The sequence below is a fragment of the Antennarius striatus genome, chromosome 24 (genome assembly GCF_040054535.1).
Source record: "Antennarius striatus isolate MH-2024 chromosome 24, ASM4005453v1, whole genome shotgun sequence".
In the NCBI taxonomy this organism is placed as follows: Eukaryota; Metazoa; Chordata; class Actinopteri; order Lophiiformes; family Antennariidae; genus Antennarius; species Antennarius striatus.
Genome location: NC_090799.1, coordinates 6,979,887 through 7,007,568, shown reverse-complemented (window position 1 = coordinate 7,007,568; position 27,682 = coordinate 6,979,887). Strand labels below are relative to the sequence as shown.

Sequence of the window (27,682 nt, the reverse complement as noted above, 5' to 3'; positions counted from 1 at the left end):
TGTCTGTCAGCACCTCTCCTGAAGCCTCATTGGCTTATTTTGGTGGATGGGTGGAAATGGGCTGACGCCGTTTGGGCTTCGTTCTCTCATTTTTATTCTTCTGACAATCGGAGAAATGAAATTGTTGTTAACACCAGGAAGGAAACAGATGGAATCTCTGGTCTGAGGAGCCGTCTGGAGATAAATGTGTGGTTTCAGATGTCAGAGTTGGGTTTGGAGCCAAATCAGCAGCAGTGCTCAGGGGATGGGAGGGGGGGATGTCAGCGCCGGCTTTTCTTCAGCCCACACAGAAATATCCAAGTCCCCTGGTGTCACTGGAGGTCAGAGACACCAATGGACCAACAAGGAAACATAACCTCTCTATTGAGGTTATGATTCTGATGAGAGTAACGGTTACTCATCCGTGTGTCTCTCAGGTTCTGGTAAAGCAGAGTGTGTTCGAGCAGTCGACGTTCTGACGGTGCTCAGAGAGAAGGTGGCCTTTGTGTCAGGTAAAATCTGCGCCGCTGTAGCTTTTAAACCACTTTGATGTTACTATGACCCAGTTTAACCAACTGTTCTGCAGGTGGACGGGACAAACGTGGTGGACCAATCCTTACCTTCCCTGCCAGGACCAATCATGATCGAATAAAACAGGAAGACCTCAGTCGATTGGTCACCTACTTGTCAACCATTCCCAGGTGAAGCCCCCTTTTCTGTTTCTGGTCTGTCTTGTCCATCGGATAGGGACGTCCCATCAATTTGCTGTCTGTCTGTCTGACAGTGAGGATGTGCGTGCTCGTGGCTTCACGGTGGTGGTGGACATGCGTGGCAGTAAGTGGGACAGCGTGAAGCCGGTGCTACGGACGCTGCAGGAGTCGTTCTCCTCCAATATCCACACGGCGCTGCTCATCAAACCAGACACCTTCTGGCAGAAACACAAGACCAACCTGGGCAGCGCCAAGCTCAGCTTCGAGGTACTCCTGCAGTTCTACTACTCGTATAAGTAATACTGCTGGTACCTGATGCTGTTTTTGAGTTTCAGTGCTCTTGCCTTGCACTAGGAGGTAGTATGACTAAGCCACTGAGGCTCAGTGTAAAAGATTGAGTTAGCCACAAAAAGCCACATTCGATGTCCAAGACAGCCGCGCCGACAAGCAACGGGGTTGTTTTCTTGCATTCTGGTGCATTCTGAGGGCAAAATCTTCTGTTCTGTTGACCTACAAAAATACACTAAAGTCAACAGTTCAAGCTGAACTATCTTTATTTCTGTCCTACTTTATGCAGGTATGAATGTGAGATTCAACAATTGAAAACTTGCATTCACTATGTGAAGATACAGTCATACAAAATATTACTCAATGTTTACTTATAAGTTTTACTGAGACTAGAAGACATTTTAACTTTGACTTAGACACTTTGATTTTAATAAATTTGATTCTTGGCAAGATATGAGACAGCACAGCACCGTGACCCTCCCCCCCTGGTATTGCACAGTTTTGTCCTTTTTTTTTTCTTCTCAATATTCGATAGTATGATTTTGTGTGTGCATGTATGTGTGTGGGGGTATCCTGCCGCGGAACCCCACCACCACCACCACCACCGACACCATTGGTATGCCATAGTTTGTTTATTTATTTATTTATTTATTCATTTATTTTAATTCGATAATATGATTTTTCATTTCAATTTAAAGAGGCATGAAAAACAGCAAGCGAGGTGAATACGCATTTACATACATCGCTGGTTATTCCTGCCGGTCATAGGGATTAAAAGTCTTAAGACTACAAAAAAGTATTGATAATATCTTTCATTTACCTTCTGATAGGTCTGTCACCACTCCTACCCCCCTCTCACCATTTGTTGTTCAATTAGAATTTTAACACAAAATCTACTATAAAACACTCTATTCTCATTTCCTTTCGATCGATCGTCCTCGCCTTGTTGTACACCAATTCGCGGGTTTAGCTTGTAAAAATAGAATCCTTTCTTTTTTCATTGGACGAGAGGAGGTCATGACCCGAGTGCATATATAATGATCGGGAGCGTTCTGGTCACTTTGGCTATTTCCATCGGCATGCGCACCGCCTAGCGAGAGAAAAAGTTTGTTTTCTTATGTTCGCTTATGATCGCTCGGGGATTTTCGCGAGTCCAACAAAGTTGGAAGTTTTAGCCTTTTTTTCCTAAAAATAAGAACGCCACTGTGGCTACACAGGCTAAAAACTTTGTAGCCACTCTGGAATTTACTTCGCCTATGGCGAAGTGGTGATTGGCTAGCGCAAGCCCAGGTGCTGTTCACCTGTCGACATCAAGCGGGACGTGGTGAACCATTTCTTCCTTTATCTGTCCTCAGACCAGCCTGGTGTCGGTGGAGGGTCTGTCCCGGCTCGTCGACCCCTCCCAGCTGACGTCCGATCTCGGTGGCTCCCTGGAGTACGACCATGTGGAGTGGACCGAGCTGCGCTTGGGTCTAGAGGAGTTCTCGGGGGCCACCACACAGCTGCTGGCACAGCTGGAGCAGCTGGAGGCCGGCCTGAACCGAGTGCCGGAGCCCCAGGATGTTGACGAGGCCCGCAAGTGAGGGGGAGATTCAACGCGCTATTGATGACCTCATCGATATGAGATCAAATAGTTATTAGTCAAAGTCAAAGTCAGCTTTATTGTCAAATTTACCATATATGCACGACATACGGCACAGATGAAATTGCAGTCCTCTGTGACCCACGGTAAACAGGCAGTACAACAGGCAGGACCACACAGGCAGTACAACACAGGCAGGACAACACAGGCAGGACTATTAGCTATTTTTAAAGGGATATCTCTGCCCATTCCTTCCCTTTAGACTCCTTGAGGAGCACAGCCGTCTCCGTAACACTATCGCCACGGCGCCTGTCGATGCTCTGGAGCGAGAGGGACGGAGTTTGCTCCAGCGCATGCGTCTGGGCCCCACCCACGGTGACACCTCCACTGAAGGTGGAAGCGGAGGTAGCCATGGCAGCTGGCTGTCGGGCGGTGCAGATTTCCAGAGCGTGGCACCAAAGGTTTCTTCTCTGCTGGACCGGCTGCAGGCAGCTCGCAGTCACCTGCTGCAGAGCTGGAGCGACAGGAAGCTGCACCTGGACCAGGCACTGCAGCTGCACCTGTTTGAGCAGGACGCCACCAAGGTGGGGTCTCCACCGGTCACATGGACCAGCAGACTGCTGCAGATGTTTACATTTGTAATCTGATTACTTATGTTGTGTGTCTCAGATGTCAGAGTGGATCGCTCACAGTAAAGACCTGTTCACGCAGAGTCTGGCAGAAGTCGGCCAGAACCACCAGCACGCCCTTGACCTCCAGACACAACACCAGCACTTCACCGCCAACTGCATGGTCAGTGTGTGAGTTAATGTGTGTTAGTGTGTGTTTGTCTGTCTGTGGGTGTGTTAAACACCTGCGATTGTGTCCGCTTGCAGAACGGCAGTGTGAATGTGGACAGTGTGGTTACGGTGGCGGCGAGGTTGGCAGAAGCAGGTCACTATGGGGCGGACCGGATCGCCATGGTTTCAACGCGGTTACAGGAAGACTGGAAGGCGCTGACGGCAGCGCTGGAGGAACGCAGCAACACACTCGCAATGGCAACGGGGTTCCACCAGGGGGCCGAGCAGGTGATTAGTCATCGGTGTCTCACTGCCACACCTGTTATACCCTGTATCTCTACCTGTGTGGCCACTATATCAGCCTGTCTGTCTGTCAGTTTTTGCTCAGAGTGGAGGGGTGGGTTCAGGCGTGTTCTGAAGGGTCGTTGCCGTCGGCGACGGCTGAGCTGGAAGCTGCAACAAAGAAACACCAGGAGCTGAATGAGGAGATCTCTGCTAACTACACACAGGTACCTGTCTGTCTGTCCACTTCCTCATCACACGCCTGAGCACCTGTCTGACTTGCTACCTGTCCGTCTGCAGGTTAGTGAGAGTGGTAAAGCCTTATTGGATGTCCTCCAGCGTTGCCCGGCATCTGAATCTGACGACTCAGCAACTAAACCAGACTTCACTGCTGCCACGCACGGCATCATGGGAGTTCTTCACCAGGTCATGCAGGTACGTGTTTAGTTAGAATAGTAAACGTTGGTGACCTGCAGGTGTGGAGAATGAACCTTCCTCTTTCTTCAGGGTCACCATGAGGTGGAGGGGGCGTGGCAGCATCGGAAGCTCCGCCTCCATCAGCGTCTGCAGCTTTGTGTGTTTCAGCAGGACGTGAGACAGGTTCGACAGATCCAGATGACGCAGATGACACCAGATTGTAGATACTGACGCCTGTCGTGTGTCTCAGGTGTTGGACTGGGTGGAGCAGCACGGCGAGGTTTTCCTGAACAAACACGGCGGCGTGGGGAAGTCGCTGCACCGTGCGCGAGCGCTACAGAAACGCCACGATGACTTCCAGCAGGTCGCACAGGTAACATGTCATCCTGGGCTGAGACGTTCTCTTTCTGGATGTATCAGGAACTAACTGCTTGACATCAGATGTGTGTGTGTGTGTGTGTGTGTGTGTGTGTGTGTGTGTGTGTGTGTGTGTGTGTGTGTGTGTGTGTGTGTGTGTGTGTGTGTGTGTGTGTGTGTGTGTGTGTGTGTGTGTGTGTGTGTGTGTGTTTGTCAGAATACTTACACTAACGCAGAGAAGCTGCTGGAGGCAGCAGACCAGCTGGCCCAGTCTGGAGAGTGTGAGGAGGAGGAGATCTACCAGGCGGCCAGAGACCTGGAGCTCCGCATGCAGGTGCCTCCTGGAGAAACATGAACTGATTTTAACCTCATTGTGTGTTTTATTATAATTAGTTGTGTGTGTTTGCAGGCGTTCATCCAGCGAGTCGAACAGAGGAAGCTGCTGCTTGACCTCGCTGTGTCTTTTTACACACACACCAAGGAGGTAACACAGATTCCCACAGCTTGCTGGAGCTGGTCACAGGCCTCCCTTCCTCCTACCCACCTCCTCCTCCTCCTCCTTTTTCGTCTCCCCTCAGCTCTCGGTGTGGATGGAGGGCCTCCAGAAGCAGCTCTCCTCCGATCTCTGCGTGTGTCCCGACACTGTCGAGGCCCTGCAGGCTCTCATCAGCCAGCAGCAGCAGCAGCAAGCCAACACACAGGTACCTGCTGAACCTTGACCCCTGATCTGAAGTCTAACCCGATCATAACAACCTAACCCCTCCGACCTCTGACCCCTCACTTCTAACCCTCACACTAACCCAAACTCTAACCCTGACCTACAGGAAGCAGCGATGAGTGTCATCCGGGAAGGAGAAGACCTCATCCTGCAACTCAGGTACACACCGTGTGGGTGTGTTTGATTCATTCACCAGGGTAGTCTATGAGGAGCTGGCGTGTGTTTGCTATGTTTTTGCTCATCCTACAGGGTGTGTTTGTTTTCTATTGCTCATGTAAAGTTTGTTTGTATTCTGTGTGTATTTGTTCTCTCCTTTGCATAATCCGATTGGGTGCGTTTGTTTTCTAGTTTGTGAAGTCTGTGTGGTTGGCTCTGTTTTCAGGTTTTTTCTAACCGATTTTGGGGGGGTGTTTTGTTTCAGGCCCCAGGGCAGCTCCGTGGCCCACGTGGAGACGGTGCTTCAGCAGCTGGAGGAGGCTCATGTTCAGCTGGAGGAACTTTTTCACCAGAGAAAGATCCGACTGGACATTTACCTTCAGCTACGAATCTTACACCAGTGCACATTGGAGGTGCCTTTTTTCATGCTTCACACATATTTAGTACAGTATTTTCCGCATTATAAGGTGCACCTAAAAGCCTTTAATTGTCTCAAAAACCAAAATTACACCTTAAAATCTAGCGCGCCTTATAATCCAGTGTGCCTTATATGTGGGGGGGGAAAGGTTTGAAATAGGCCATTCAATGAAGGTGCGCCTTATAATCAGGTGCGCCTTATAATCCAGTGCGTCTTGTATGTGGAAAGGGTTTAGAATAGGCCTTCGTTGGAGGTGCGCCTTATAGTCCAGTGCGCCTTATAGTGCGGAAAATACTGTACATTTCAAAATAATTTATTCCACCTCCCGTTGCCGTGTCAAGTTTTTAAGCACCATGTTTTTTTGCATGTTTTATAGGTAACCGGGGAAATGGATGCCTGGAAGCAAGATCTTCAGAAACAGTCCCAGGACTTCAGCACGGAGAAGCTAGCATCACCAAGACTAGCCGACGGCAACCATGAGAAGTTAGCCCAGGATAAGCTAGCTTTGGGCCAGTCACGGCTGGTGGAGGCTAGCCCAGAGGTGCTAACGCTAGCACAGCAGCGCATTCACAGGTAAAGAGGTCAATTCGATGAGGTTATTATGGCTTAGCGCTGAAAGTAAACATAAGGATAGCAAACTCCCAACTGGTTTGTGTCTGATCTGCAGGCACATGGAACGACGACTGGCTATGAACAATATGATCTATGAGGTCATCCAGCAAGGTCACGACCTTCAGCAGTACATCACTGAGGTCCAGGCATCAGGTGGGAGTCACACCTTTACTGTTAGCACTGCATTGTTTTGTACTTCTGGTGCAAAGCGGAGTGTCATCTGCTAATCCGCTAATGGTAGAACAGCCGATGTAATCAGAAAAGACAAGGAACTGGGATTGAGCCATGAGGTGCATCATTAGGAATGAGAAATATGTGAGTTAATATGTGTGTTCCTCTATTTTAGTAAAGTTTCAGAGTTTCTTGACTGGTTCCCAGGAGGCTCCTGGTGACCAGAGGAGGCCTGAGTGTTTTGTGCCTCCTGGAGCTCATTCTGCTGTTTTAATGATTCCAAAGGGAGTTCATGAGGAACCATTAATTCTCCAGTGGGTCTTTGTAGAGATAATTGAGGAAGAAAATAATGGTGTGCTTCACTACATTTTAGAGTAAACTTGTCGTGTTCTCAGTTTAACACTTCACGTTCCATTGCACAGACTCATAATGCTCCTGTGTGTCTGAGAAGCTATTAGCGCCAGTAGCTGTGCTCACTGGTTCCTGATAGCTATACCAGTCCTCTTCCTCCTGACATCCATTCATATTTGTCGTGCCCTCTTCTTTTAATCAGCACAATATATTTGTGAGTTCCTGCTTAGCAAACTGTTTGTGACTCGGGGAATAGAAGGACCGGTACCGTGGGAACATTTCAGAATCTCTTCATTACTCGTTGGCTTCCTACTGAGGCGCCAGCCGGTAATAGAAACTATCGTGACCGCATGAGGAAATGTGCTCCATTGTGTTCTCAGGGCTCGGTTTGGTTTGCCATTTGCCAGGCGATAGTCTGTTTGTCCCAAACACATTTCCTGTCATCCTTGACCCGGCGAACAATCAGAGAACCCTTAGAGGGAAAATTGAAGGGAATAATTAAAGGGTTGGTGTGGTCCTTGATGTTTTTCAGATTTCCAAACAAATTTTAAATGAGTGTTTGGCTTGCAGCAGGACTTCAGGGCCTTTCTGCTTTTCCTTGGATTGGGTCCAAAGGTTTGGATCAAACGACCAGAGACTGGCACAAATCAGACCAGCTCTCTGTTCGGAATGGGGTACCATATTGATTAGGTTTGCTGCTTTGCCCTGAGAATAGAATAGAATAGAATAGAATAGAATAGAATAGAATACAGTCAGCATATTTTCTGCTACAGCAAAGCATCAGTGTGACCAGTTCAGTAACACACCGATGATATTAGGGGAAAGGGGGGGCAGAGAGAGGATAAAGGGGGGGAGGGTGAAAAAGGGGATGGGGTTGTCATGGAAACTGTTCTCTGAAGCACACAGCTGGTCTCCATAGAAACCCGTGTATTGAATTTGTCATGGAGGCACACACACACACACTAATATATGCATGCGTACACACACACACACACACACACACACACGATTGGAAATTAAAGCAGTCGTTTGCATGAGTGTAAATGTGAGGACCTTTAATGATGTATGTTTGTCTGTGCGGGTCAGGGATGGAGCTATCCGAGGTGGAGGGGGGGCTCTCCTCTCAGGTGGAGGAGCTGCAGCACCTCCTGCAGGACAAACAGAAGGAACTGCAGCAGATTGCAGATCACACACACACACATCTGGAGCAGAACCTACAGTTGAGACACCTGCAGAGCCAGGTCAAACAGGTAGTAACACACATTCACACACACTTGTAAATCCCAACAGCTTTACTGATCTGATCTGATCCGTGTGTGTGTGTTTGTGTGTGTGTATCTCAGGTGCTGGGCTGGATCTCAGAGGGCGAGGTCATGTTGTCGTCCTGCATGTTGAACTCCAGTTGTCTGTCCGAAGCCGAGCAGCTGCAGAGGGAGCATGAGCGCCTCCAACAGGCCATAGAGGTTAAACCACACACAACTACAGCACTTCAAATCAACAAAAAGTAGTCTGAAGGCAATAAGAACTTGTCTTTGACTTTGTTTCTAGGCTCTGCTTCACGCTGACTCGCTGCAGAGGACTCACCAGGTGGCTCTAGCCCTGCAGCAGAGAGCAGAACTACTGGTCAGGTCCGTTATTCCCATCACTACCGTCAGATAACGGCTTGTCTCGTTGTCGCCGTGGTTATGTCGACAATCAACATGCTCATTTCTTGTCCCCGATGCATGACCTTTTGAGCTGTGATTTTCCTCCCTCAGGTCAGGCCATTATGACCCAGATGCAGTGAGGTCTTGTGCCCAGACTGTGGCGCTACACTGGCAAACTCTGATGCTGAGGATTGAAGACAGACTCAAACTAGTCAATGCGTCTGCAGCCTTCTACAGGACCTCACAGCAGGTACTGTTTTTCATCCATCCATCCATCCATCCAGCGTTGCTGTGTCCTGTCTGTCTGTCTGTCTGTCTGTGAGTGTGTCTGTCTACCTGCCTCTCCAGGTGTGTGGGGTGTTAGAGAGTCTGGAGCAGGAGTATCGCAGGGAGGAAGACTGGTGTGGAGGCGGGGATAGACAACCAGAGCAGCTCCTGCCCCTCATCAACAAACACATGGAGCAGAAGGAGGCATTCCTAAAGGTGAGGAGACAGATTATATTGGAAATCATGAACTGGCCAATCCAATCTCTGGACTTCAGTTTATTAGCATATTGTCTCCATGGTGACAGGCCTGTACTCTAGCCAGACGGAACGCTGAAGTTTTCCTCAAGTACATCCACCGCAACAGCGTAACCATGGCGAACATCTCAGGCCACAGCATCACCGTCTCTGGGGTGACAGGGGTCACCGAGGTCACCGGGCACTCCAGGGTACCAGAGCAACAGGTCAAAGGTGAAAAGACAAACCGTGTTCAGCATGAATTCAATGTGCAGTGGAACCAGTATAGACCCCTGAGGGGCTCCGGGGTTCACTCTGTTCATTTCACTGATGTATGTGTGTGTGTGTGTGTGTGTGTGTGTGTGTGTGTGTGTGTGTGTGTGTGTGTGTGTGTGTGTGTGTGTGTAGGTATCCTCAGTGAGTTACTCCAGAGGGAAAACAGAGTTCTTCATTTCTGGACTTTGAAGAAACGAAGACTCGATCAATGCCAGCAGTACTTGATGTTTCAGAGCCACGCTCAGCAGGTAGAAGACCCCTGAACCCTGATGCTCCTTTCAAACCGAATTAGAAAATATCCACGTCTTTTAGCCTCTGTGATAGACTTAAAAAAGTCCCACAACTTCTAACTTTAGTGTGTCTTTTTCTTTGCAGGCTATGGATTGGCTGCAGCATTCAGGTGACCACTACCTGGCCACACACACATCACCAGGAGCAACGGTGGCTGAGACGCAAGAACTGCTGAATCAGCACAGAGAGTTCTGTGTATCCGCCAAGGTGGGGAAACACACACACGCACACGCACATGCATATGCACACGCACTCACTCACCTGTGTTTCTACCTGTCAGCACACCCAGGAAAAGGTTCACTTGCTGATCCAACTAGCTGAGAGCATGCTAGCTAAAGGCCACGCCCACCGCACTGAGCTCCGGCGCTGCGTTTCCACCGTGGATAAACGTTATCGCGACTTCACCGTCAGGATGGGACAATACCGCCATCTGTTGGAAACGGCCCTCGGAGGATGCTCACAGGTAACACATGGACAGTGAAGGCATCTGCACGTCTGTAGATTTATTTTCACACTTGTTCATGTTCATGGTGACTCTAACAGGACAATAAGGACCTGGAGCTGGAGCTGATCCCCAACAGTCTGTCTGACTCCGACCCGGAGGTCAACCTGTCTGACCCCAGTCACCAGGTCAGCGATGAGAAGAGACGCTCAGCCCGCAAGAAGGAGTGAGTTCTGTTATTATCATCACATTTAATGATGGTGTGTGTGTGTGTGTGTGTGTGTGTGTGTGTGTGTGTGTGTGTGTGTGTGTGTGTGTGTGTGTGTGTGTGTGTGTGTGTGTGTGTGTGTCCCGCTTTGGTAACATGAGTTTGTTCTCAGGTACATCATGGCTGAGCTCCTTCAGACAGAAAGAGTCTATGTCAGAGATCTGCAGGAGTGTATTGAGGTAGATTCCTCACGCGATCATCACACACACGGTACAGAACGATCATCACACACACGGTACAGAATGATCATCACACACACGGTACAGAACGATCATCACACACATACAGTAATATAACACAGAAACACAACAAAGACCTGGATTAGGATTTTTAGATTTCAAAACTGCAAACATCTGGAGAGGTTTTTTTGTTTACCTAATACCAACAGCGCCCCCTGCTGAAAGAGCTGCAGAATTAAACTGATCACAAGCACAGCTTTATTTCACACTTCGTAACAATAGTTCTTTCTTTATCGAACTACTTTTGGCCCATGCAGACTTACCTCTGGGAGATGACGAGTGGCTCGGAGGACGTCCCTCCTGGGCTCACCAACAAGGATGAAACTGTGTTCGGAAACATCCAGGACATCTATGAGTTTCACAACAGGTACTTGAACATGATTTCAAACATACTGCAATACGTACACTATAGTACAAATTATCCAGAACTTCTGTGTGCACTAAGCTTGTGCTCCGATGTGTTTTTCAGTATTTTCCTGAAGGAGCTGGAAAACTATGAACAGCTTCCTGAGGATGTTGGACACTGCTTTGTGACCTGGGTAAACAATTTGTCACTAATGTCAGTTAAAAATATAAATCACAGATTTAAATACTCAAAGAAAACTTTCTAATTGTGTCTCAGGCTGATAAGTTCCACATGTACGTGACGTACTGCAGGAACAAGCCAGACTCCAGTTTACTGATCCAGCAGCACGGCGTGGGATTCTTTGAGGTGAGAACAGGAGAATATTTTTACTGTAGTAACTTATTAATGACTAATAATATAGATTATAATGTTGATTTTAACTTGTGTGTTGTCTTCATGTGCAGGAGGTTCAGAGGAGACACGGTTTAGCCAACTCCATCTCCTCAGCTCTCATCAAACCGGTTCAGAGGATCACCAAATACCAGCTGCTGCTAAAAGTAACGCTCTCTTGTTATTGCTACGAATAAAAAGTTAGATGCAGAAAGTTCATCAAGAAGAGAGTAAATGAACGATAATGGAAACCACTTTTTTTATCCATATTTGTAGGAGTTGTTAGCCTGTTGTGAGGAGGGGAAAGGCGAGATTAAGGAGGGCCTGGACGTCATGCTGAGTGTCCCAAAGAGAGCAAACGATGCTATGCATGTTAGCATGCTGGAAGGTATGATGCTAAACAGTAATCACACAACACTACACACCCCCAAAGCCACTGAAGCTGACCCCGTTGTGTCACCAGGTCTGGAGGAGGGCCTGGAGGTGCAGGGGGAGCTCCTCTTACAGGACTCCTTCCTCGTTTGGGAGCCCAAGTCTCTGATCAGGAAGGGGCGGGACCGACACCTCTTCCTGTTTGAGCTGTCACTCATCTTCAGCAAGGAGATCAAAGATTCATCCGGACGGACCAAATACCTCTACAAGAGCAGACTGAGGGTAACACACACTTTACAAATGTTCTCCTGGGATCACGTGTCCTCGCTGTTGCCTCACTCTCACGTCATGTGACTCCTTCAGACCTCAGAGCTCGGCGTCACAGAGCACATCGAGGGGGATCCCTGCAAGTTTGCTCTGTGGGTTGGACGAACGCCGACATCAGATAATAAAACAGTCCTGAAGGTATTAGTGACCCACCCCCGTTAACACCCGTCTGATGCAGCTTTAGGGGTGTTCACCACATCCTGGGTGTCTTCCTCCCTTTACAGGCATCGTCTCTGGAGCTTAAACAGGAGTGGGTCCGCAGCATTCGGCAGGTGATTCAGGAGAGGCGGGGCCATCTGCGGGGGGCGCTGAGGGAGCCCATACCCCTCCCCAAGACGCCAAACCCCACCCTGGGTCGTCAGCGTAGCATCAGTCGCAGGTCAGCACATAGGAGCAGTTAACACACCTCCCAGCATGTGATCCACTGGTCTCTGAAGGCAAACTGACCTTTGACCCTGACAGTTACTAGGGTACAGTCAGTCTGATCATCAGCCTAAAATTACCATTAGTGATCTCTGCTACATTCAGCATAGGTTAGCTCTAGCACGCTCCCCTTCATGTCGTGTTGAAACAGGTTCACGTGAAGCCAAAATAAAGTAACATTTTTAATTACACTTTTTAAATCCCCTTCAATTGTGCAAATGATACAGTATATGTAAAATAAAATAAAACTATCTTCAGATTTATCATATAAAATAGCGGTCCCCAACCTTTTTTGCTCCACAGACCGGTTTCATCTATGACAATATTTTCACGGACCAGCCTTTATTTGCTCGATAATCGTTAACGACTAATAATAAATTTAAATAATAAATCAGTGGTTTTATGTAAAATGCAGAACTCCATCCATCCATCCATCTTCCTCCGCTTATCCGGGGTCGGGTCGCAGGGGCAGCAGCTTAAGCAGGGAAGCCCACACTTCCCTCTCCCTCCGGGAGAATCCCAAGGTGTTCCCAAGCCAGCTGGGAGACATAGTCTCTCCAGCGTGTCCTGGGTCATCCCCAGGGCCTCCTCCCGGTAGGACGTGCCCGGAACACCTCACCAGGGAGGCGTCCAGGAGGTATCCTGACCAGATGCCCGAGCCACCTCATCTGGCTCCTCTCGATGCAGAGGAGCAAGCAGCTCGACTCTGAGTCCCTCCCAGATGACCGAACTTCTCACCCTATCTCTAAGGGAGAGCCCGGACACCCTGCGGAGGAAACTCATTTCGTCCGCTTGTATCCGGGATCTCGTTCTTTCGGTCACGACCCACAGCTCGTGACCATAGGTGAGGGCAGGAACATAGATCGACCGGTAAATCGAGAGCTTTGCCTTTCGGCTCAGCTCCTTCTTCACCACGACGGACCGATACAGAGTCCGCATAACTGCAGACGCTGCACCGATCCGCCTGTCGATCTCCCGTTCCATCGTACCCTCACTCATGAACGAGACCCCGAGATACTTGAACTCCTCCACTTGGGGTAGGATCTCATCCCCAACCTGGAGAGGGCACTCCACCCTTTTCTGACCGAGGACCATGGTCTCAGATTTGGAGGTGCTGATTCTCATCCCAACCGCTTCACACTGGGCTGTGAACCGCTCCAGTGAGAGTTGGAGATCACGGCTTGATGAAGCTAACAGCACCACATCATCTGCAAAAACCAGAGACGCAATACTGAGGCCACCAAACCGGACACCCTCGACGCCTTGGCTGCGCCTAGAAATTCTGTACATGAAAGTTATGAACAGAATTGGTGACAAAGGGCAGCCTTGGCGGAGTCCAAACCTCACTGGAAACAAATCCGATTTTACTGCCGGCAATGCGGACCAAATTCTGACATCGGTCGTACAGGGACCAAACAGCCCTTATCAAGGGATTCGGTACCCCATACTCCCGAAGCACCCCCCACAGAACCCCCCCCCCCCCCCGAGGAACACGGTCGAACGCCTTCTCCAAGTCCACAAAACACATGTAGACTGGTTGGGCGACTCCCATGCCCCCTCAAGGACCCTGTGGAGGGTGTAGAGCTGGTCCACTGTTCCACGACCAGGACGAAAACCACACTGCTCCTCCTGAATCCGAGATTCGACTTCCCGATGGACCCTCCTCTCCAGAACCCCTGAATAGACCTTGCCAGGGAGGCTGAGGAATGTGATTCTCCTGTAGTTGGAACACACCCTCCGGTCCCCCTTCTTAAAAAGGGGGACCACCACCCCAGTCTGCCAATCCTGAGGCACTGTCCCTGACGTTCACGCGATGTTGCAGAGGCGTGTCAACAAGGACAGCCCCACAACATCCAGAGCCTTTAGGAACTCTGGGCGGATCTCATCCACCCCCGGGGCCCTGCCACCGGGGAGCTTTTTAACCTCGGTGACCTCAACCTCAGAATAGGAGAGCCCGTCTCAGAGAACCCAGACTCTGCTTCCTCATGGGAAGGCGTGTCGCCGCAATTGAGGAGGTCTTCGAAGTATTCTCCCCACCGAGTCACAACGTCCCGAGTTGAGGTCAGCAGTGCCCCATCCCCACTATACACAGTGTTGATGCTGCACTGCTTCCCCCTCCTGAGATGTCTGATGGTGGACCAGAATCTCCTCGAAGCTGTCTGGAAGTCGTCCTCCAAGGCCTCACCGAACTCCTCCCATGCCCGAGTTTTTGCCTCAGCAACCCCCAAAGCTGCATTCCGCTTGGCCAGCCGGTACCTATCAGCTGCTTCAGGAGTCCCACAGGCCAAAAAGGCCCGATAGGAATCCTTCTTCAGCTTAACGGCATCCCTTACTGCCGATGTCCACCAGCAGGTTCTGGGGTTGCCGCCATGACAGGTACCGACCACCTTACGGCCACAGCTGCGGTCGGCCGTTTCGACAATGGAGGCGCGGAACATGGTCCACTGAGACTCAATGTCCCCCGCCTCCCCCGGAACGTGGGTGAAGTTCTGCCGGAGGTGGGAGTTGAAACTCCTTCTGACAGGGGATTCCGCCAGGCGTTCCCAGCAGACCCTCACAATACATTTGGGTCTGCCAGGTCGGACCGGCATCTTCCCCCACCATCGGAGCCAACACACCACCAGGTGGTGATCGGTTGACAGCTCCGCCCCTTTCTTCACCCGAGTGTCCAAGACATGCGGCCGCAAGTTCGATGACACAACCACAAAGTCGATCATCGAACTGCGGCCTAGGGTGTCCTGGTGCCAAGTGCACATATGGATACCCTTATGTCTGAACATGGTGTTCGTTATGGACAGTCCGTGACAAGCACAGAAGTCCAATAACTGAACACCACTCAGGTTCTAATTGGGGGGGCCGTTCCTCCCAATCACACCCTTCCAGGTCTCACTGTCATTGTCCACGTGAGCGTTGAAGTCCCGCAGCAGAACAATGGAGTCCCCAGTGGGAGCGCTCTCCAGCACCCCCTCCAAGGACTCCAAAAAGGGTGGGTACTCTGAACGGCTGTTTGGTGCATAAGCACAAACAACAGTCAGGACCCGGCCCCCCACCCGAAGGCGGAGTGAGGCTACCCTCTCGTCCACCGGGGTGAACCCCAACATACAGGCTTCAAGCCAGGGGGCTATAAGTATACCCACACCTGCTCGGCGTCTCTCAGCATGGGCAACTCCAGAGTGGAAGAGAGTCCAACCCCTCTGGAGAGGACTGGTACCAGAGCCCAAACTGTGTGTGGAGGTGAGCCCGACTATATCTAGTCGGAACTTCTCGACCTCACACACCAGCTCGGGCTCCTTCCCTGCCAGAGAGGTGACGTTCCACGTCCCAAGAGCCAGCTTCTGTAGCCGGGGATCGGATCGCCAAGGTCCCCGCCTTCGGCCACCGCCCAGCTCACAATGCACCCGACCCCTATGGCCCCTCCCACAGGTGGTGAGCCCATGGGAAGGGGGATCCACGTTGTCCTTTCGGGCTTGGCCCGACCGGGCCCCATGGGTGCAGGCCCGGCCATCAGGCGTTCGCCTTCGAGCCCCACCTCCAGGCCTGGCTCCAGAGGGGGGCCCCGGTGACCCACATCCGGGCAAGGGAAAGCGTGTTCCATTGTTTGTACTCATTATTAGTGGTTTCTTCGTCGGCCTTTGTCTGGTCCCTCACCTAGCACCTGTTTTTCATGGGTGACCCTGCCAGGGGCACAAAGCCCCAGATAACTTGGCTCCTAGGATCATTGGGACACACAAACCCCTCCACCACGATACGGTGACGACTCAAGGAGGGGAAAATGCAGAAATCAACAGACAATAAACAACCTTTTTTCCATATATTGATAATCAACAACTCTAATAATTGTAAGAAACAATTAGATTAAAAACTCGATTGAAGTGATTGCACTGATGAGGTTTATTTTGAAATGTATCGACTTACAATCAGTGCATTCGACGTAGGAGAAATACTGATCATTACCAATAAAAGGGTGAACAAATCAATCAAATAATAATAATTACAGTAATGAGAATTAGTGGTTGGGGACCGCTCATCTAGAGGTAACGGGAGACAATGACAAACAGGGTTTGCGATACTTTTTGGGCGATCTCAGGATTATCTGGCTTGACTTCAATCCAGAACACTGGACGCAGTTGTGGGCGCTTAATTTAGGAGTAATGGCTGGAAACCTGTCACGTGACCGAGACCTGTCAAGCTGGACAGACGCACGCGTTCGTACATGCGTCATTCTGCACAGACATCTCTTTTCAAAATAAAGCATCTTTCGGACTACGAAATAAATAAAACTGAAGTAATGTAAATCATTTTTTCTTTCTATGCGGCCCGGTAAGAAATGACCCATGGACCGGTACCGGTCCGCGGCCCGGGGGTTTGGGGACCACTGATATAGAATATAGACAAGTGGCTGAAAACGTGCATCGTATGAAATTTACTGCACTTTCTGCAGTTTAAGGTGATGCGTTCTTCAAGTCAATGGAAAACAGGCAAACTCTAATTTTCATGGAAAAACATTAACATGTCACTTCAAATAAGTATACTTTTGGCCACATGGTTACGTCATGTCAGTGAGTGTGGGAGAAGTGAGCAGCTGTCTGTCTGCCTGCAGGGACACGAGTGAAGACGCCGACAGCCTGGGCGACGCCAGCAGTCAGCCGGACACCGTCTCCATCGCCTCCAGGACGTCCCAGAACACCGCAGACAGCGACAAGGTGCCGCACACACACACACATACATACACACACACACACGCACACACACACACTGTTAGCATCCAGAGGGGTGTGTCCGACAGTCTTATGACCTCACTGGCTGCAGCTGGCTGGATGGGTGTGTGTGTATGTCGTGTGTATCAGGGAGTTTCCTCCATTCCTCTTCAGACTCTCGCTTTCTGCTCTCCTGGTGAGGTAGGTTTGATTTGTTTTTTGTCCTGCACCTTCTGTTGTTTAGTCCAGGGTCAATGCTGAGCTCTGTGACCTCTGACCCTTGAAGCCTTGTGACTAGTTTGGGCATATAAACATTGAAGCTTGCTGCCAGTGGTGGAGGAAGTATTGGATATAAAAGAAAACATACTTGAGTATGTCAGTGCTTTTATTGTGGTAATAAATCATGTTTAATGATGACTATTAATGATTTATGGATTACTAACTGAGCTCCATTGTTTGTGGAGGTCAACAACTTTGCGTACATTATGGATGGTGTGTAATTTATTAGGATGTGTTTAGAGCTAATCTTTAGCTTTTGCTAAAACGACGGAGGTGTTTTCCGCCGTCTGGACGTGTTTGTCTTCCACACTGAGCGTGATGCTGAGCAGTCGAACACATCTGGGTTCAATCCGGACCGGGAACACCCTGCTTCTCCCCGCAGACACGCTGCACGTGTGATGTTTTCAGATCTCCTGTGCAGAGCGTGCAGCAGGATGATGTATGCAGGATTCATCCTCACGTCAGACGTGTTTGGAGAAGAATGAATCATTTCTGCAGGAAAACTGAATTAATCTGGTGTCAGATTAGAGCCCTGACATAATCTCCTCCTTTTTTCACTTGTTTTTTAGTTTTTGAGTTGACGTTAGAGAACTTTGATCTTAGATGATGTCCAGAACTAACACACGTGTGCTCATGGGTACAGATGCTACTAATGCATCTGCCTCTGGTTCTGGTTTTATTTTACTGCTCTGTTGCGGATCTCAGTTCAGTGCTTCTACTTTATGACATTCAATAACACTGTAAAGCCACGCTGGACATTTTCCCCCTCTTAAAACACGAACGTCCCCACCCAGCCTGCTGCAGCGACACACACCCCTGTGGATGCAGTGTTTGAGGGTGTGTCGGCTCATCGTTTTGATTACTCCTGATGTTCTTAGTGATGTTTTGAGCGCATCTAATCTTTCAACTCTCTGCAGCTGTCAGGGGGCTGTGAGCTAGTGGTGGTGCTGCTGGACTTCTGCTCCGGGGGGCCCGGGGAGCTCAGCGTGCGCTGCGGTCAAACGGTGGAGCTGGTGGAGCGCTCAGTGGAACGGTCCGGGTGGTGTTTGGTCAGAACCACGGATCAGACGCCTCAGCAGGTGATCAATTAAAAGTTATTCATATAACAAATAAAAAATAATAAATCTGATGTCCATTTATAATGAAGAACTGCATGCTGGGAAACTCACCACTCTGTGTTGACCTCCAGGAGGGATTACTGCCGATGAGCGCCCTCTGTCTGTCACACTCACACAGCGCAGCAGACATGGAAGGGCTCGCCCCGGCGTCCACCACCTCCTCCACCACCTCCTCGACGAGCACCACCACCTCCTCCTCCTGCAACTCCACCTCCTCCACCATCACCACCTCGTCCTCCAACAGCTCCAACTCCACCTCCACTCTGAGCGCCGCGAAGGGTGAGTGTCCCCGATGAAATCGCTGCCACCGCCAAACTGCGTCACCATGACAACACATCACTTAATCGTGCTGTTCATGTTATATAATGGTAGAATCTACTTTTATCAATTTTTTTGCATAAACTTAGATCTTAATATGGTATATTTTAGTATTTTATTGGTGCAAAGATCATGTATAACCCCTCCTGTTCATAAAAAGAGGGGAAAAAACAGCAGCAGTATTTAGCATTTAGCATCAGCGCTGGCACAGGCTGCTCCGTCTTTGTCTTCAGGACCTCGCTGTTAGCTCGCTACGGACAGATTTGAGCTGCTGCCCACTCCAGTATCGATTGCTGCACTAATTCTTGTGCATCACACATCGTTAATCAACATATCGCGAGACGGAACAATCAAAAATCAATTAAAATTACTTTTATTGTTTTGTAATAGATTGGCTGTTCTATTAGGTCCTCTGTCATCCTGTAGCTGTAGATCAGTCTCCCTCATTTACATTTGATTTTTTTTTTATTGGTTTTGTCGAGTCGCTCTGCAGTAGAGGCGTATTGATCGGAAACCTGGCTGATGGAGCTCTTATTGATTACGTTTCTCCACATTCACACCGTGTTTTAGATCATCTCCCTCAATCGATCCCCATCATCGACAGTACTGATTTTTTTTTACGCTGTTGTTTTACTTCATCCAACATCTACTGCTGCCACAGCCCCTCCCCTGTGTGACCTATGTCATTTCCTGTTTAATCAGGGGGAACTTTAAACATCCTCAACCACACGTACGCTGCATTTGTGATTTGAGTTTTGAGGCACGACATCCTGCCTCTGTCTCATTCTTGTTGCACCCCTAAATATTTAAATATACCACACAGACAAATTCTAGTGTTGTCGAGTGTTTTGGTGGAGAAACTGTACTTTTAAGGCAAACAGTCACACCCAGGGGTGAGACAGTTTCAGAGGTGAGACAGTTTCATGGTTAAACATTGACCTGAAGGAGTTCAGACTCAACAGGAATCCAGAGTTTAACATCCGGACTACCTGCTGCGTCGTCCTTCCAGCCACCAAACAATGGAGTTTAAAAATAAAGCCCATCTTTTCAGGTCTGCACTGATTCATTTTCATTATTGTTTCACGTTTCTTTCTCCAATCGTGTCCGTACTATCCATTTTACAGGATTTTAATTTCTTCTACATTGGTTGCTTTTTAACTTTAATTTTTCTAAGTTTACATTTTTGTCATTTTAAATGTCATATTATTGACTTTTGTCATTTTATAAACATAATGAAACTACTGGAATAAATTCTTATTGGTTAGCCACACCCCTAGTTTTACCTAACCCCGCCCCTGTAGTGTAGCTCCGCCTCCAACCTCTCAGGAGTTCCTCAGCCTGCTTCTCTCAGTGCTGTGGAGGGAAAAGCGATCAGCGTCTTCATGTCACGACTTGCTGTTGGTTTTTCTCCTGAATGGGTCTGACGTTACAGAATGCGTCGGGGCAGAGGTCACCGCTGGGACTGCTCTGCTGTTTGGGACTGGATTGTTAAACAGGGACGGGACGAGCGAGGTGGGTTTTAGAGTGGAAGGAACGGTGACGGCAGTGGAAATATGTGTTGGTTAATGACTGACAGAACAAGGTGACCAGAGGTGACTCGTTGCCCTCTTTCTCTGACTCTGTTTGATTTTACATCAAAACTAAAACTAAACGATAATGAGAGCAACCCTGATTGTTATGTGAGAATGTCGTCTATGTGTATTGCGTGTTGTGGAGAACAGGACATGCTGGTTTTTAACTCTCACACACACACACCACACCCGCTCACAGTGTGCGTCTGCAGGAGGGTCACTCATGCATTTCAGTAGAAAAAGAAGAAGAAGAAGACAGGAACAACTGACTGTCTTCTCCCATGACCCGTCTCACCGTCTGGCAGCTTCTCTTGTAATGATTTACATCAGCACTGGGAAAAAATACTCAAGTAAAAATGCCAACAGTGCAAAAACACTTTGTTGTCCTGTTGTTCGTAATGTATTTGAGTGAAAACACTTTTTTAAAAAAAAGAAAAAAAACTATTCGATGCAGGAATACCAACAAAACTATATAATTTATTTTTCATTTATATGTGCAGTATTTCCCCTGGCGATGTAATTGTACTGCTTAAGTACTTGAGTGTCCTTCCTGAGTAAAAGTGCTTAATTGCTTTCCGCCACATGTTTACATGCCTTTCAGATCAGATTGAGGGTTTACTGCAGCAGACTTTCTCTGTGTTCTGCGTTCCAAAGCCTTTTCTTTGTAATGTGAAATGGTTTCTTCTCATACTGAATTTCTTAGTCATGCACATAAAGAAAAACCTGACTGTGTGTTCCAGACAGTGAGCGGAGATCAGATTAAGTTGTCAATCGTCACACTGTCACTGCAATGCAGTTCGACCGCTTCTGTTGAAGATTTTTATTACTTATGTCCAACTCTTCCGTATTTTCCCATCTTGATGTTTTTTTTGTGTTCATATATATAATATAATTCTCCGTTGTGTGTTTCTATCTGCAGATTCTAACTTGTACGGCTCTGACGGTTCAGGGCTCCAGACCCAGACCAGCCAAAGTGAGGCAACAATTAATATACTCACCTTCCCGAGGCGTATTGAACGCGTCGTCGCGCTGTTAACGCCTCCTTTCCTTCCTCCAGGTGCCACCTCCCCAACAGTGTTTGGAGTAAGTGGGGCTCCAGGGGGCACTGTCGGCTCTCCGGGGCCAAAAAGAGGCGTCTCTGCGACAGGAAACACCTTAAAGGTGACGACTGGAGACGCAGAGGAGCACAAACTGGTAAGAGTGAAGCACCTGTGCCTCAGTAACGTGTTTATTATGGTGTGTCGGGTCGCAGCGCTGGCTCACCAGTCCGGTCCGAAGGCTGAGTCAAGGAAAGGCAGACGGACAGAAGAAGCCTCCAATCAGGACCAGGAGACGAGAAAACAGGTCGGAGATGGCCACACCCATAACTGGGAACGCACAGATGGTACACACACACACACACACACAGACACACACACACACACACACACACACACAGACACAGACACACACACACACACACACACACACACATTGGATGGTCATGGAGGAGATGAAGTAATGGTTTGTGTTTCTGCAGAAGGCCAGAAAGGAGGAGGCGGCACAGAGTGGAGGGGAGGAGGAGCCTGAGGAAGAAAGCCACACCCCCTTACCGCCTCCCATGCAGATCATCAAAGACCCGAACAACCCTGAGGTAAAACACGTGAATACGTCCCGTGGACCACCGGGGTCTCCAGAATCTGGCGTTCTGGACTGGGATTTGAACATCTCCGTCTCTTCTTCAGGCCATGGACTCAGATCAAGGTTCCAACGAGTCGGACACCGAACAGAGAAATAAAGCCCTGAGAGGACGAATGTGAGAGACCACCGTCCTGCTAACAGGAAGGTGTGTGTGGATATTTAAACGGAGCTAAAGGGAACTTTTTGGTCTGTGTCTGCAGGTTTGTGGTCAATGAGATGATCCAGTCAGAGAAGGACTATGTGAAGGACCTGGGCGTGATAGTAGAGGTGAGTCTGCAGCTCTTAGTATTCATGGATTCATTAGAATATGGATTTTGAGGCTAACTGATGATGGACGGTGTGTGTGTGTCCATCAGGGCTTCATGTCCAGGTTGGAGGTCAGAGGGATTCCAGAAGACATGAGAGGGAAAGATAAGATCGTCTTTGGCAACATCCAGCAGATCTACGACTGGCACCGCGAGTCAGTCACACACACACACGACGGAAAACACACTGGTTTATGTTGCCCCCCCCCCCCACCCTCACTGATGTGTGTTTTCTTCCAGCTTCTTCCTGGTGGAGTTGGAACGTTGTGTTCAGAATCACGACCTGCTGGCCGACCTCTTCATCAGACACGTGAGCCGTTAGCAGTCACTAGGGGGTGTGTGTTAATACAAGGAAGTACGGTTGTAAATAGATATGATCATGTGTGTGTGTCTGTGTGTGTGTGTGCGTGTGTGTGCTGTAGGAGCGTCGTCTCCACATGTATGTGGTTTACTGTCAGAACAAGCCAAGGTCAGAGTTCATCGTCATCGAGTACGAGAACTTCTTCGAGGTAAAGCATCGCTCCGACTCCTCTCTAACGATTCGTCGTGGAATACAATTTAATTTCCCAAAAACCCTGAAATGAATAAACGCTTCAACAAAGTTCGATGTTCTCCGATCGTCTGCAGGAGATCCAGCACGAGATCAGCTGCCGAATGTCGATCAGCGATTATCTGATCAAGCCCATCCAGAGGATCACCAAATACCAGCTGCTGCTGAAGGTGTGTGAGGACTGCTGGGTAGGATGTGACCCCTCAGACCCCGCAGACACAAACATCAGCGTTCTGTCTTCTGTTTTCTCAGGATTTTCTCAAATATACATCCAAAGCAGGGCTGGACTGTGAGGAGATCGAGGTGAGTCTTCAGTCCGTCCGTCCGTCCGTCCCCACCCCTCAGAACCCTGCAACGGGTCCAGGTGTGTGTCCTCAGCTCACCTGGTCCGGAACTAGACTGGTGTTGCCATGGTGATGATGATAGTAAAGGATTTAAACTGCTGTAGTATTTACAGTATTTTTCGCACTATAAGGCGCACTGGATTATAAGACGCACTGTTGGTTTTTGAGAAAATTAAAGGCTTTTAGGTGCACCTTAAAGTGCGGAAAATACTGTAATATCCATGTGCATGTGGGTTCTGAACAGAAAGCAGTGGAGCTGATGTCTTTGGTACCGAAGCGCTGCAACGACATGATGAACCTGGGACGCCTGCAGGGTTACGAGGTACGGCCGTCTCCTTAAAGCCGTCAGCGAGTCGGTCCAGCTCTAGTGTGATGATGTCAGCAGCAGCAGACAGGTTCTCACCTGTCGTCTGTCCCCAGGGGAAGCTGATGTCTCAGGGGAAGCTCCTGCAGCAGGAGACCTTCTGCGTTTGGGAGCAGGATGGAGGGGTTCTGTCCCGCAGTAAAGAGCGACGAGTTTTCCTGTTCGAACAGATCATCATTTTCAGCGAGCTGCTACGCAAAGGCTCAAACAACCCGGGGTACCAGTTCAAGAACAGCATCAAGGTCCGACCGGCGGGGGTTCGGACGCGATGGGTGTGGTTGGGACTGAACTGGGAGTAACACTGGTTTGCGTCCCATCAGGTGACCTACCTCGCGATGCAGGACAGCGTGGATGGAGACCCCTGTAAGTTTGTGCTGTGGTCCCGTGGCTCGGCAGAGCGCTTCACCCTGCAGGCGTCCTCCACCAGCATCAAGATGACCTGGGTGGAGACCATCGCCACCCTGCTGGACGCCCAGAACAACTTTGTGTCAGGTGGAGACGTGTTCACACGCACGTGTTCACACGCACGTTTTCAATAGTCTCCAGCCTCTTGATCCCGGTTGTGTGTCCACAGCTCTTCAGTCTCCAATCGAGTACCAGAGGAAGGAGGGAGGGTTCTCTGTGAACCGCCCTCTGTCGTCAGGGCGACCGCCTTCAGTCCCACCCACGCCCAATGGCCACGCCCCACAGCCTCCTCCTGACAGCGATCAGGACGACCAGGTTCGGATTCCTCATCCTTACGTCAGTCTTGGACGAGCTGCTTATTTCATAGCTAAAAAAGGGAATTGATTCTTTGGTAACGATGCGACCTTTGACCCCTCAGGAGTTGGTGCAGGTGCTGCAAGACTTCGTGGCGGTGCGGGAGGACGAGATCTCCGTGTTTCGGGGGGAGAAGGTTCAGATTCTGGCGTCCAACCAGCAGGGTCAGAGTCTGGTGTACCGACCGGCCAACAGCGACTCGCCGGCCGCTGAGGGCTGGGTGCCGCGCAGCGTGCTCAAAACACACTGACACACACACACACACACACACACACTGACAGCAGGGTCCGCTTTACTCCTACCACACACACTGTCCTACACAACTGCAAGCTAATAGGGTTAAAGGTGCGTTGGGCAGCTCCGTGAAAGATGGAGCCTCAAGACGCCCATGGCGACAAATTAATAACCAAAATATCTCAAAATATGTTTCTTCTTGTTTTCAGTGCTTTTAACTGACGAAGAGTCACAAATAAGGGGAAAAAAGTTTCCTAACACACTTTAAGCCCTGATTATCTGCCAGTATTAAAAGATTAACCACACACACACACACACACACACACATCCAGCAGCAGGTACTGTTAATATTCTCCCTACTTCCTGGTGCTTCAAAAATTCCGCCCCCTGTCTTCATTCTCGTCCAATCAGACGATGACATCAGGTCGGCCTCCAGTTTACTGCCCAGAGCAACCAATCACATCCTGCCGACAGCACATACTGGAACTTGTGTATCACTGGGAGGAAGACCACAACATCATCATCATCATCACCAACAACAGACTGTGATTCCAGGAAGCTGTAGTTGCCTAGCAACAAAAGACACTTAAAAAAAAATGAAATTAAAGGCTCCTGGAAGAGAAGAGGTGAAAAGACCCGACAGCCAATCAGAACTAAGCTCTCTGTGTGTCATCCTGTTAATAGTGTGTATAAAACGGACTGGGGTCACACACTCCACACACACCACTGCTATGATAAAGATGATTAATTAAGATGAGTATGATAATTACGAATTATAGAATCTGTTTTTCACCTGAATAGAAAAGAAATGTTTGTCATATTAAATGTTTGTGTGTCAGAGAGAGAGAGTGTGTGCGTGTGTGTGTGTGTGTGTGTGTGTGTGTGCGCGTGTGTGTTTGTTGGTGACGCAGTCCTGTGTGTGTGTGTGTGTCTTTGAGTGGGTGTGGATGTGTGTTTTTCACGGACAGTGTAGCGTCGCCATGTGTTTGTGGTGACACCCGTCCTTTTAGTGAACCAGAGCTGCACCCCACCCCCTCACGTCCCTCTGCCCCCCACCCCACCACCACCTCTGGTTAGTTTGGATATTCTGGTTATGCATTTCCTGTTTCTGTATATAGACCAGACCTCCACTAGCTGCAGACAGTGAAGCCGTCTGTCTCTCTGTCCACCTGTCTGTCTGACAGACTGTAACCTTCACCATGCTCTCTCTCTGTCTCTCTATCTGTCTCTCTCTCTACCTGTCTCTCTCTACCTCTTGGTCTCTCTCTGGTTTCTCTGGTGCCATTCTCAGACAACACCCCGGTCCTTAAGGAGCTACACAGCCTGCTACGTCACTACAGAGGGGATGTCAGGGTGGTGCACTACGAAGGGTGTAGGGAGGGACATAGCAACTCCAGAAGGCGCTACGCTTGCCTTAGAACACACTCACAAGGTTGTGTTTTCATTGTGTTAAAGGCAACACACACACACACACCACTGCTACAAGCCTGTTGCTTAAAAGTGTTCATGTGCGTTTCCATGAGAGATCATCACATGATAAACCTATTGTGTTCTGGTCCCGGTTGATCCACCTGATCGCCATCACGTGGATCAACCACCGTTATTTAGCGTAGTTGTTAGCATTGCTTGCACTTGTGGATAAAATCAGCTGGATGAAGCAAAAATGTGGTACAGTATTTCCATCACCTCTTCCTGTACATTTCCACTTTTGCATGTTTAACATGTGGTGTCATTTGCATCAGTGTTGGAGTCCTTGGAAAAGTTAGGGAATTATTTCATTAATTTATTTAAAAATATATATTAAAAACATACTAAGACTGTGATGGAAAAATGATTAAACTGATTCTGGCAAGAGATGTAAAACTACGAAATAAAATTCATCTAAGTCCGATTTTATTAAACAGATAACATGAAAATGTACCTTTCATCCTGAAAATGTAAACGCGGACATAAACGTGATGAAACACACATGAACCATCACCGTTTACCCAGCAGACTTAGCGCATGGTGACGCCTGAAGGTGGATCCTGGACAGGGATCCACCTCCTCTGTGTGTGTTGCATTTAACTGTTTCATGCAACGTTCAGGTCACGTGGGAATTATTAGATCCTGAAACTTAAATATTGTTCATGCCCGACAATGTCAAGATTAAAGGCTCTGGACAAATGGTATTTCCAAGTTTCCCATCCCACGTGACCTGAACGCAGCATCAGTCAGAATGACAATAAAATGATGCTACTTTGTCCCCTTTTCATGTATGGAAAATAATTTTGTCTTCAACATATAAATGTTGTGATTGGGAATGCAAAAAAAAGTGTAGAAACCGAGAAACGTTTTGTCTATGGGGTCCAACACTTAAAATAATGTGACTTGTGAACTTGGAGTGCACCAGAAGAATTGTGGATGGGTTGTAGTGCACAAGACGAGCGCTAGATGGTGCTAGTGCACTTTGGAAGAAGCAAACAGTGCATGGGGGAACTTGCACTATGGAAATGGAAGGCGTTGCACTATGAAGAGTAGAGCATGTATCAAAGTGAACTTAGATTTCAGTGTGTTTTAAAAAGTGGCACTAATACAAGTTTCAGCTCCAGTATAGTGCACTAAGCGGGGCTGAAGTGGGGAAATAGCACACTATGGAAGAGCACTATGCAGGGTCTGGTGTACAGCAGTGCACTATGGCAGGGTGAGGGGAATAGTGCACCACAGTGGGCGCAGGGTGCTGTTTGAGACCAAGCCTTGTTGCCAATTGGCAAACTCAACTAACCAATCAAACAGTGTTATTTGTACAGAACTAACAGCTGCTAACTGACTGCTAACAGCTCTCTGTCGTTGTTTGTAATAAACTTCATTTTTCATCCAAAACTAGACATGTTTGGGGGTTTTTTTTGTCATCAGAAGTCACTGCAGATGAAAGTTAATCTACTCAGGTCACTTTTTTGGAAACTGCTTTATCAGCAGCTTGCGAAACAGTTTCATTGGCCTGCTCAACATTCAGAATGCTTTACAAACAAAATGTTATTTTCAGAGTTAATCTAAATTAACGCTGTTTTAGCTTCAGTAGCTCACAGGACAAAGTGTTAAGGCACCATGACCGACAAACTGATAGCAACAACTGTAAAGCA

The 27,682-nt window shown here is 48.7% G+C and overlaps 1 protein-coding gene across 3 annotated transcripts in view; it reads left to right on the top strand.

The window, feature by feature from the left end:
• Nucleotides 1-27,425, top strand: part of LOC137591188 (kalirin-like) — a 32,183-nt gene extending 4,758 nt beyond the window's left edge. The window contains exons 2-57 of one of the 3 annotated variants that reach the window (XM_068309013.1): nt 417-491; nt 566-680; nt 764-956; nt 2,333-2,556; nt 2,822-3,143; nt 3,229-3,351; nt 3,435-3,626; nt 3,716-3,847; nt 3,921-4,055; nt 4,128-4,220; nt 4,288-4,410; nt 4,612-4,728; nt 4,804-4,878; nt 4,973-5,095; nt 5,219-5,271; nt 5,534-5,681; nt 6,063-6,259; nt 6,354-6,451; nt 7,907-8,070; nt 8,164-8,283; nt 8,369-8,448; nt 8,578-8,716; nt 8,815-8,949; nt 9,039-9,201; nt 9,376-9,491; nt 9,619-9,741; nt 9,815-9,997; nt 10,078-10,202; nt 10,357-10,423; nt 10,741-10,850; nt 10,953-11,022; nt 11,106-11,195; nt 11,294-11,386; nt 11,496-11,607; nt 11,683-11,873; nt 11,955-12,056; nt 12,143-12,297; nt 16,942-17,044; nt 18,235-18,396; nt 18,507-18,714; nt 21,244-21,297; nt 21,382-21,485; nt 21,577-21,708; nt 21,847-21,957; nt 22,049-22,119; nt 22,205-22,271; nt 22,361-22,464; nt 22,550-22,619; nt 22,732-22,818; nt 22,937-23,029; nt 23,112-23,162; nt 23,448-23,525; nt 23,624-23,809; nt 23,888-24,059; nt 24,142-24,287; nt 24,391-27,425. In XM_068309013.1, coding sequence (XP_068165114.1) covers nt 417-491; nt 566-680; nt 764-956; nt 2,333-2,556; nt 2,822-3,143; nt 3,229-3,351; nt 3,435-3,626; nt 3,716-3,847; nt 3,921-4,055; nt 4,128-4,220; nt 4,288-4,410; nt 4,612-4,728; nt 4,804-4,878; nt 4,973-5,095; nt 5,219-5,271; nt 5,534-5,681; nt 6,063-6,259; nt 6,354-6,451; nt 7,907-8,070; nt 8,164-8,283; nt 8,369-8,448; nt 8,578-8,716; nt 8,815-8,949; nt 9,039-9,201; nt 9,376-9,491; nt 9,619-9,741; nt 9,815-9,997; nt 10,078-10,202; nt 10,357-10,423; nt 10,741-10,850; nt 10,953-11,022; nt 11,106-11,195; nt 11,294-11,386; nt 11,496-11,607; nt 11,683-11,873; nt 11,955-12,056; nt 12,143-12,297; nt 16,942-17,044; nt 18,235-18,396; nt 18,507-18,714; nt 21,244-21,297; nt 21,382-21,485; nt 21,577-21,708; nt 21,847-21,957; nt 22,049-22,119; nt 22,205-22,271; nt 22,361-22,464; nt 22,550-22,619; nt 22,732-22,818; nt 22,937-23,029; nt 23,112-23,162; nt 23,448-23,525; nt 23,624-23,809; nt 23,888-24,059; nt 24,142-24,287; nt 24,391-24,576 — 7,061 coding nt within the window. In that variant the 3' untranslated portion in view covers nt 24,577-27,425. Of the gene's footprint in view, nt 1-416; nt 492-565; nt 681-763; nt 957-2,332; nt 2,557-2,821; nt 3,144-3,228; nt 3,352-3,434; nt 3,627-3,715; nt 3,848-3,920; nt 4,056-4,127; nt 4,221-4,287; nt 4,411-4,611; nt 4,729-4,803; nt 4,879-4,972; nt 5,096-5,218; nt 5,272-5,533; nt 5,682-6,062; nt 6,260-6,353; nt 6,452-7,906; nt 8,071-8,163; nt 8,284-8,368; nt 8,449-8,577; nt 8,717-8,814; nt 8,950-9,038; nt 9,202-9,375; nt 9,492-9,618; nt 9,742-9,814; nt 9,998-10,077; nt 10,203-10,356; nt 10,424-10,740; nt 10,851-10,952; nt 11,023-11,105; nt 11,196-11,293; nt 11,387-11,495; nt 11,608-11,682; nt 11,874-11,954; nt 12,057-12,142; nt 12,298-16,941; nt 17,045-18,234; nt 18,397-18,506; nt 18,715-21,243; nt 21,298-21,381; nt 21,486-21,576; nt 21,709-21,843; nt 21,958-22,048; nt 22,120-22,204; nt 22,272-22,360; nt 22,465-22,549; nt 22,620-22,731; nt 22,819-22,936; nt 23,030-23,111; nt 23,163-23,447; nt 23,526-23,623; nt 23,810-23,887; nt 24,060-24,141; nt 24,288-24,390 lie in introns of those variants that run through there. The other 2 variants (XM_068309012.1, XM_068309014.1) reach the window with 2 other exon arrangements.
• The last annotated feature ends 257 nt before the right edge of the window (nt 27,426-27,682 follow it).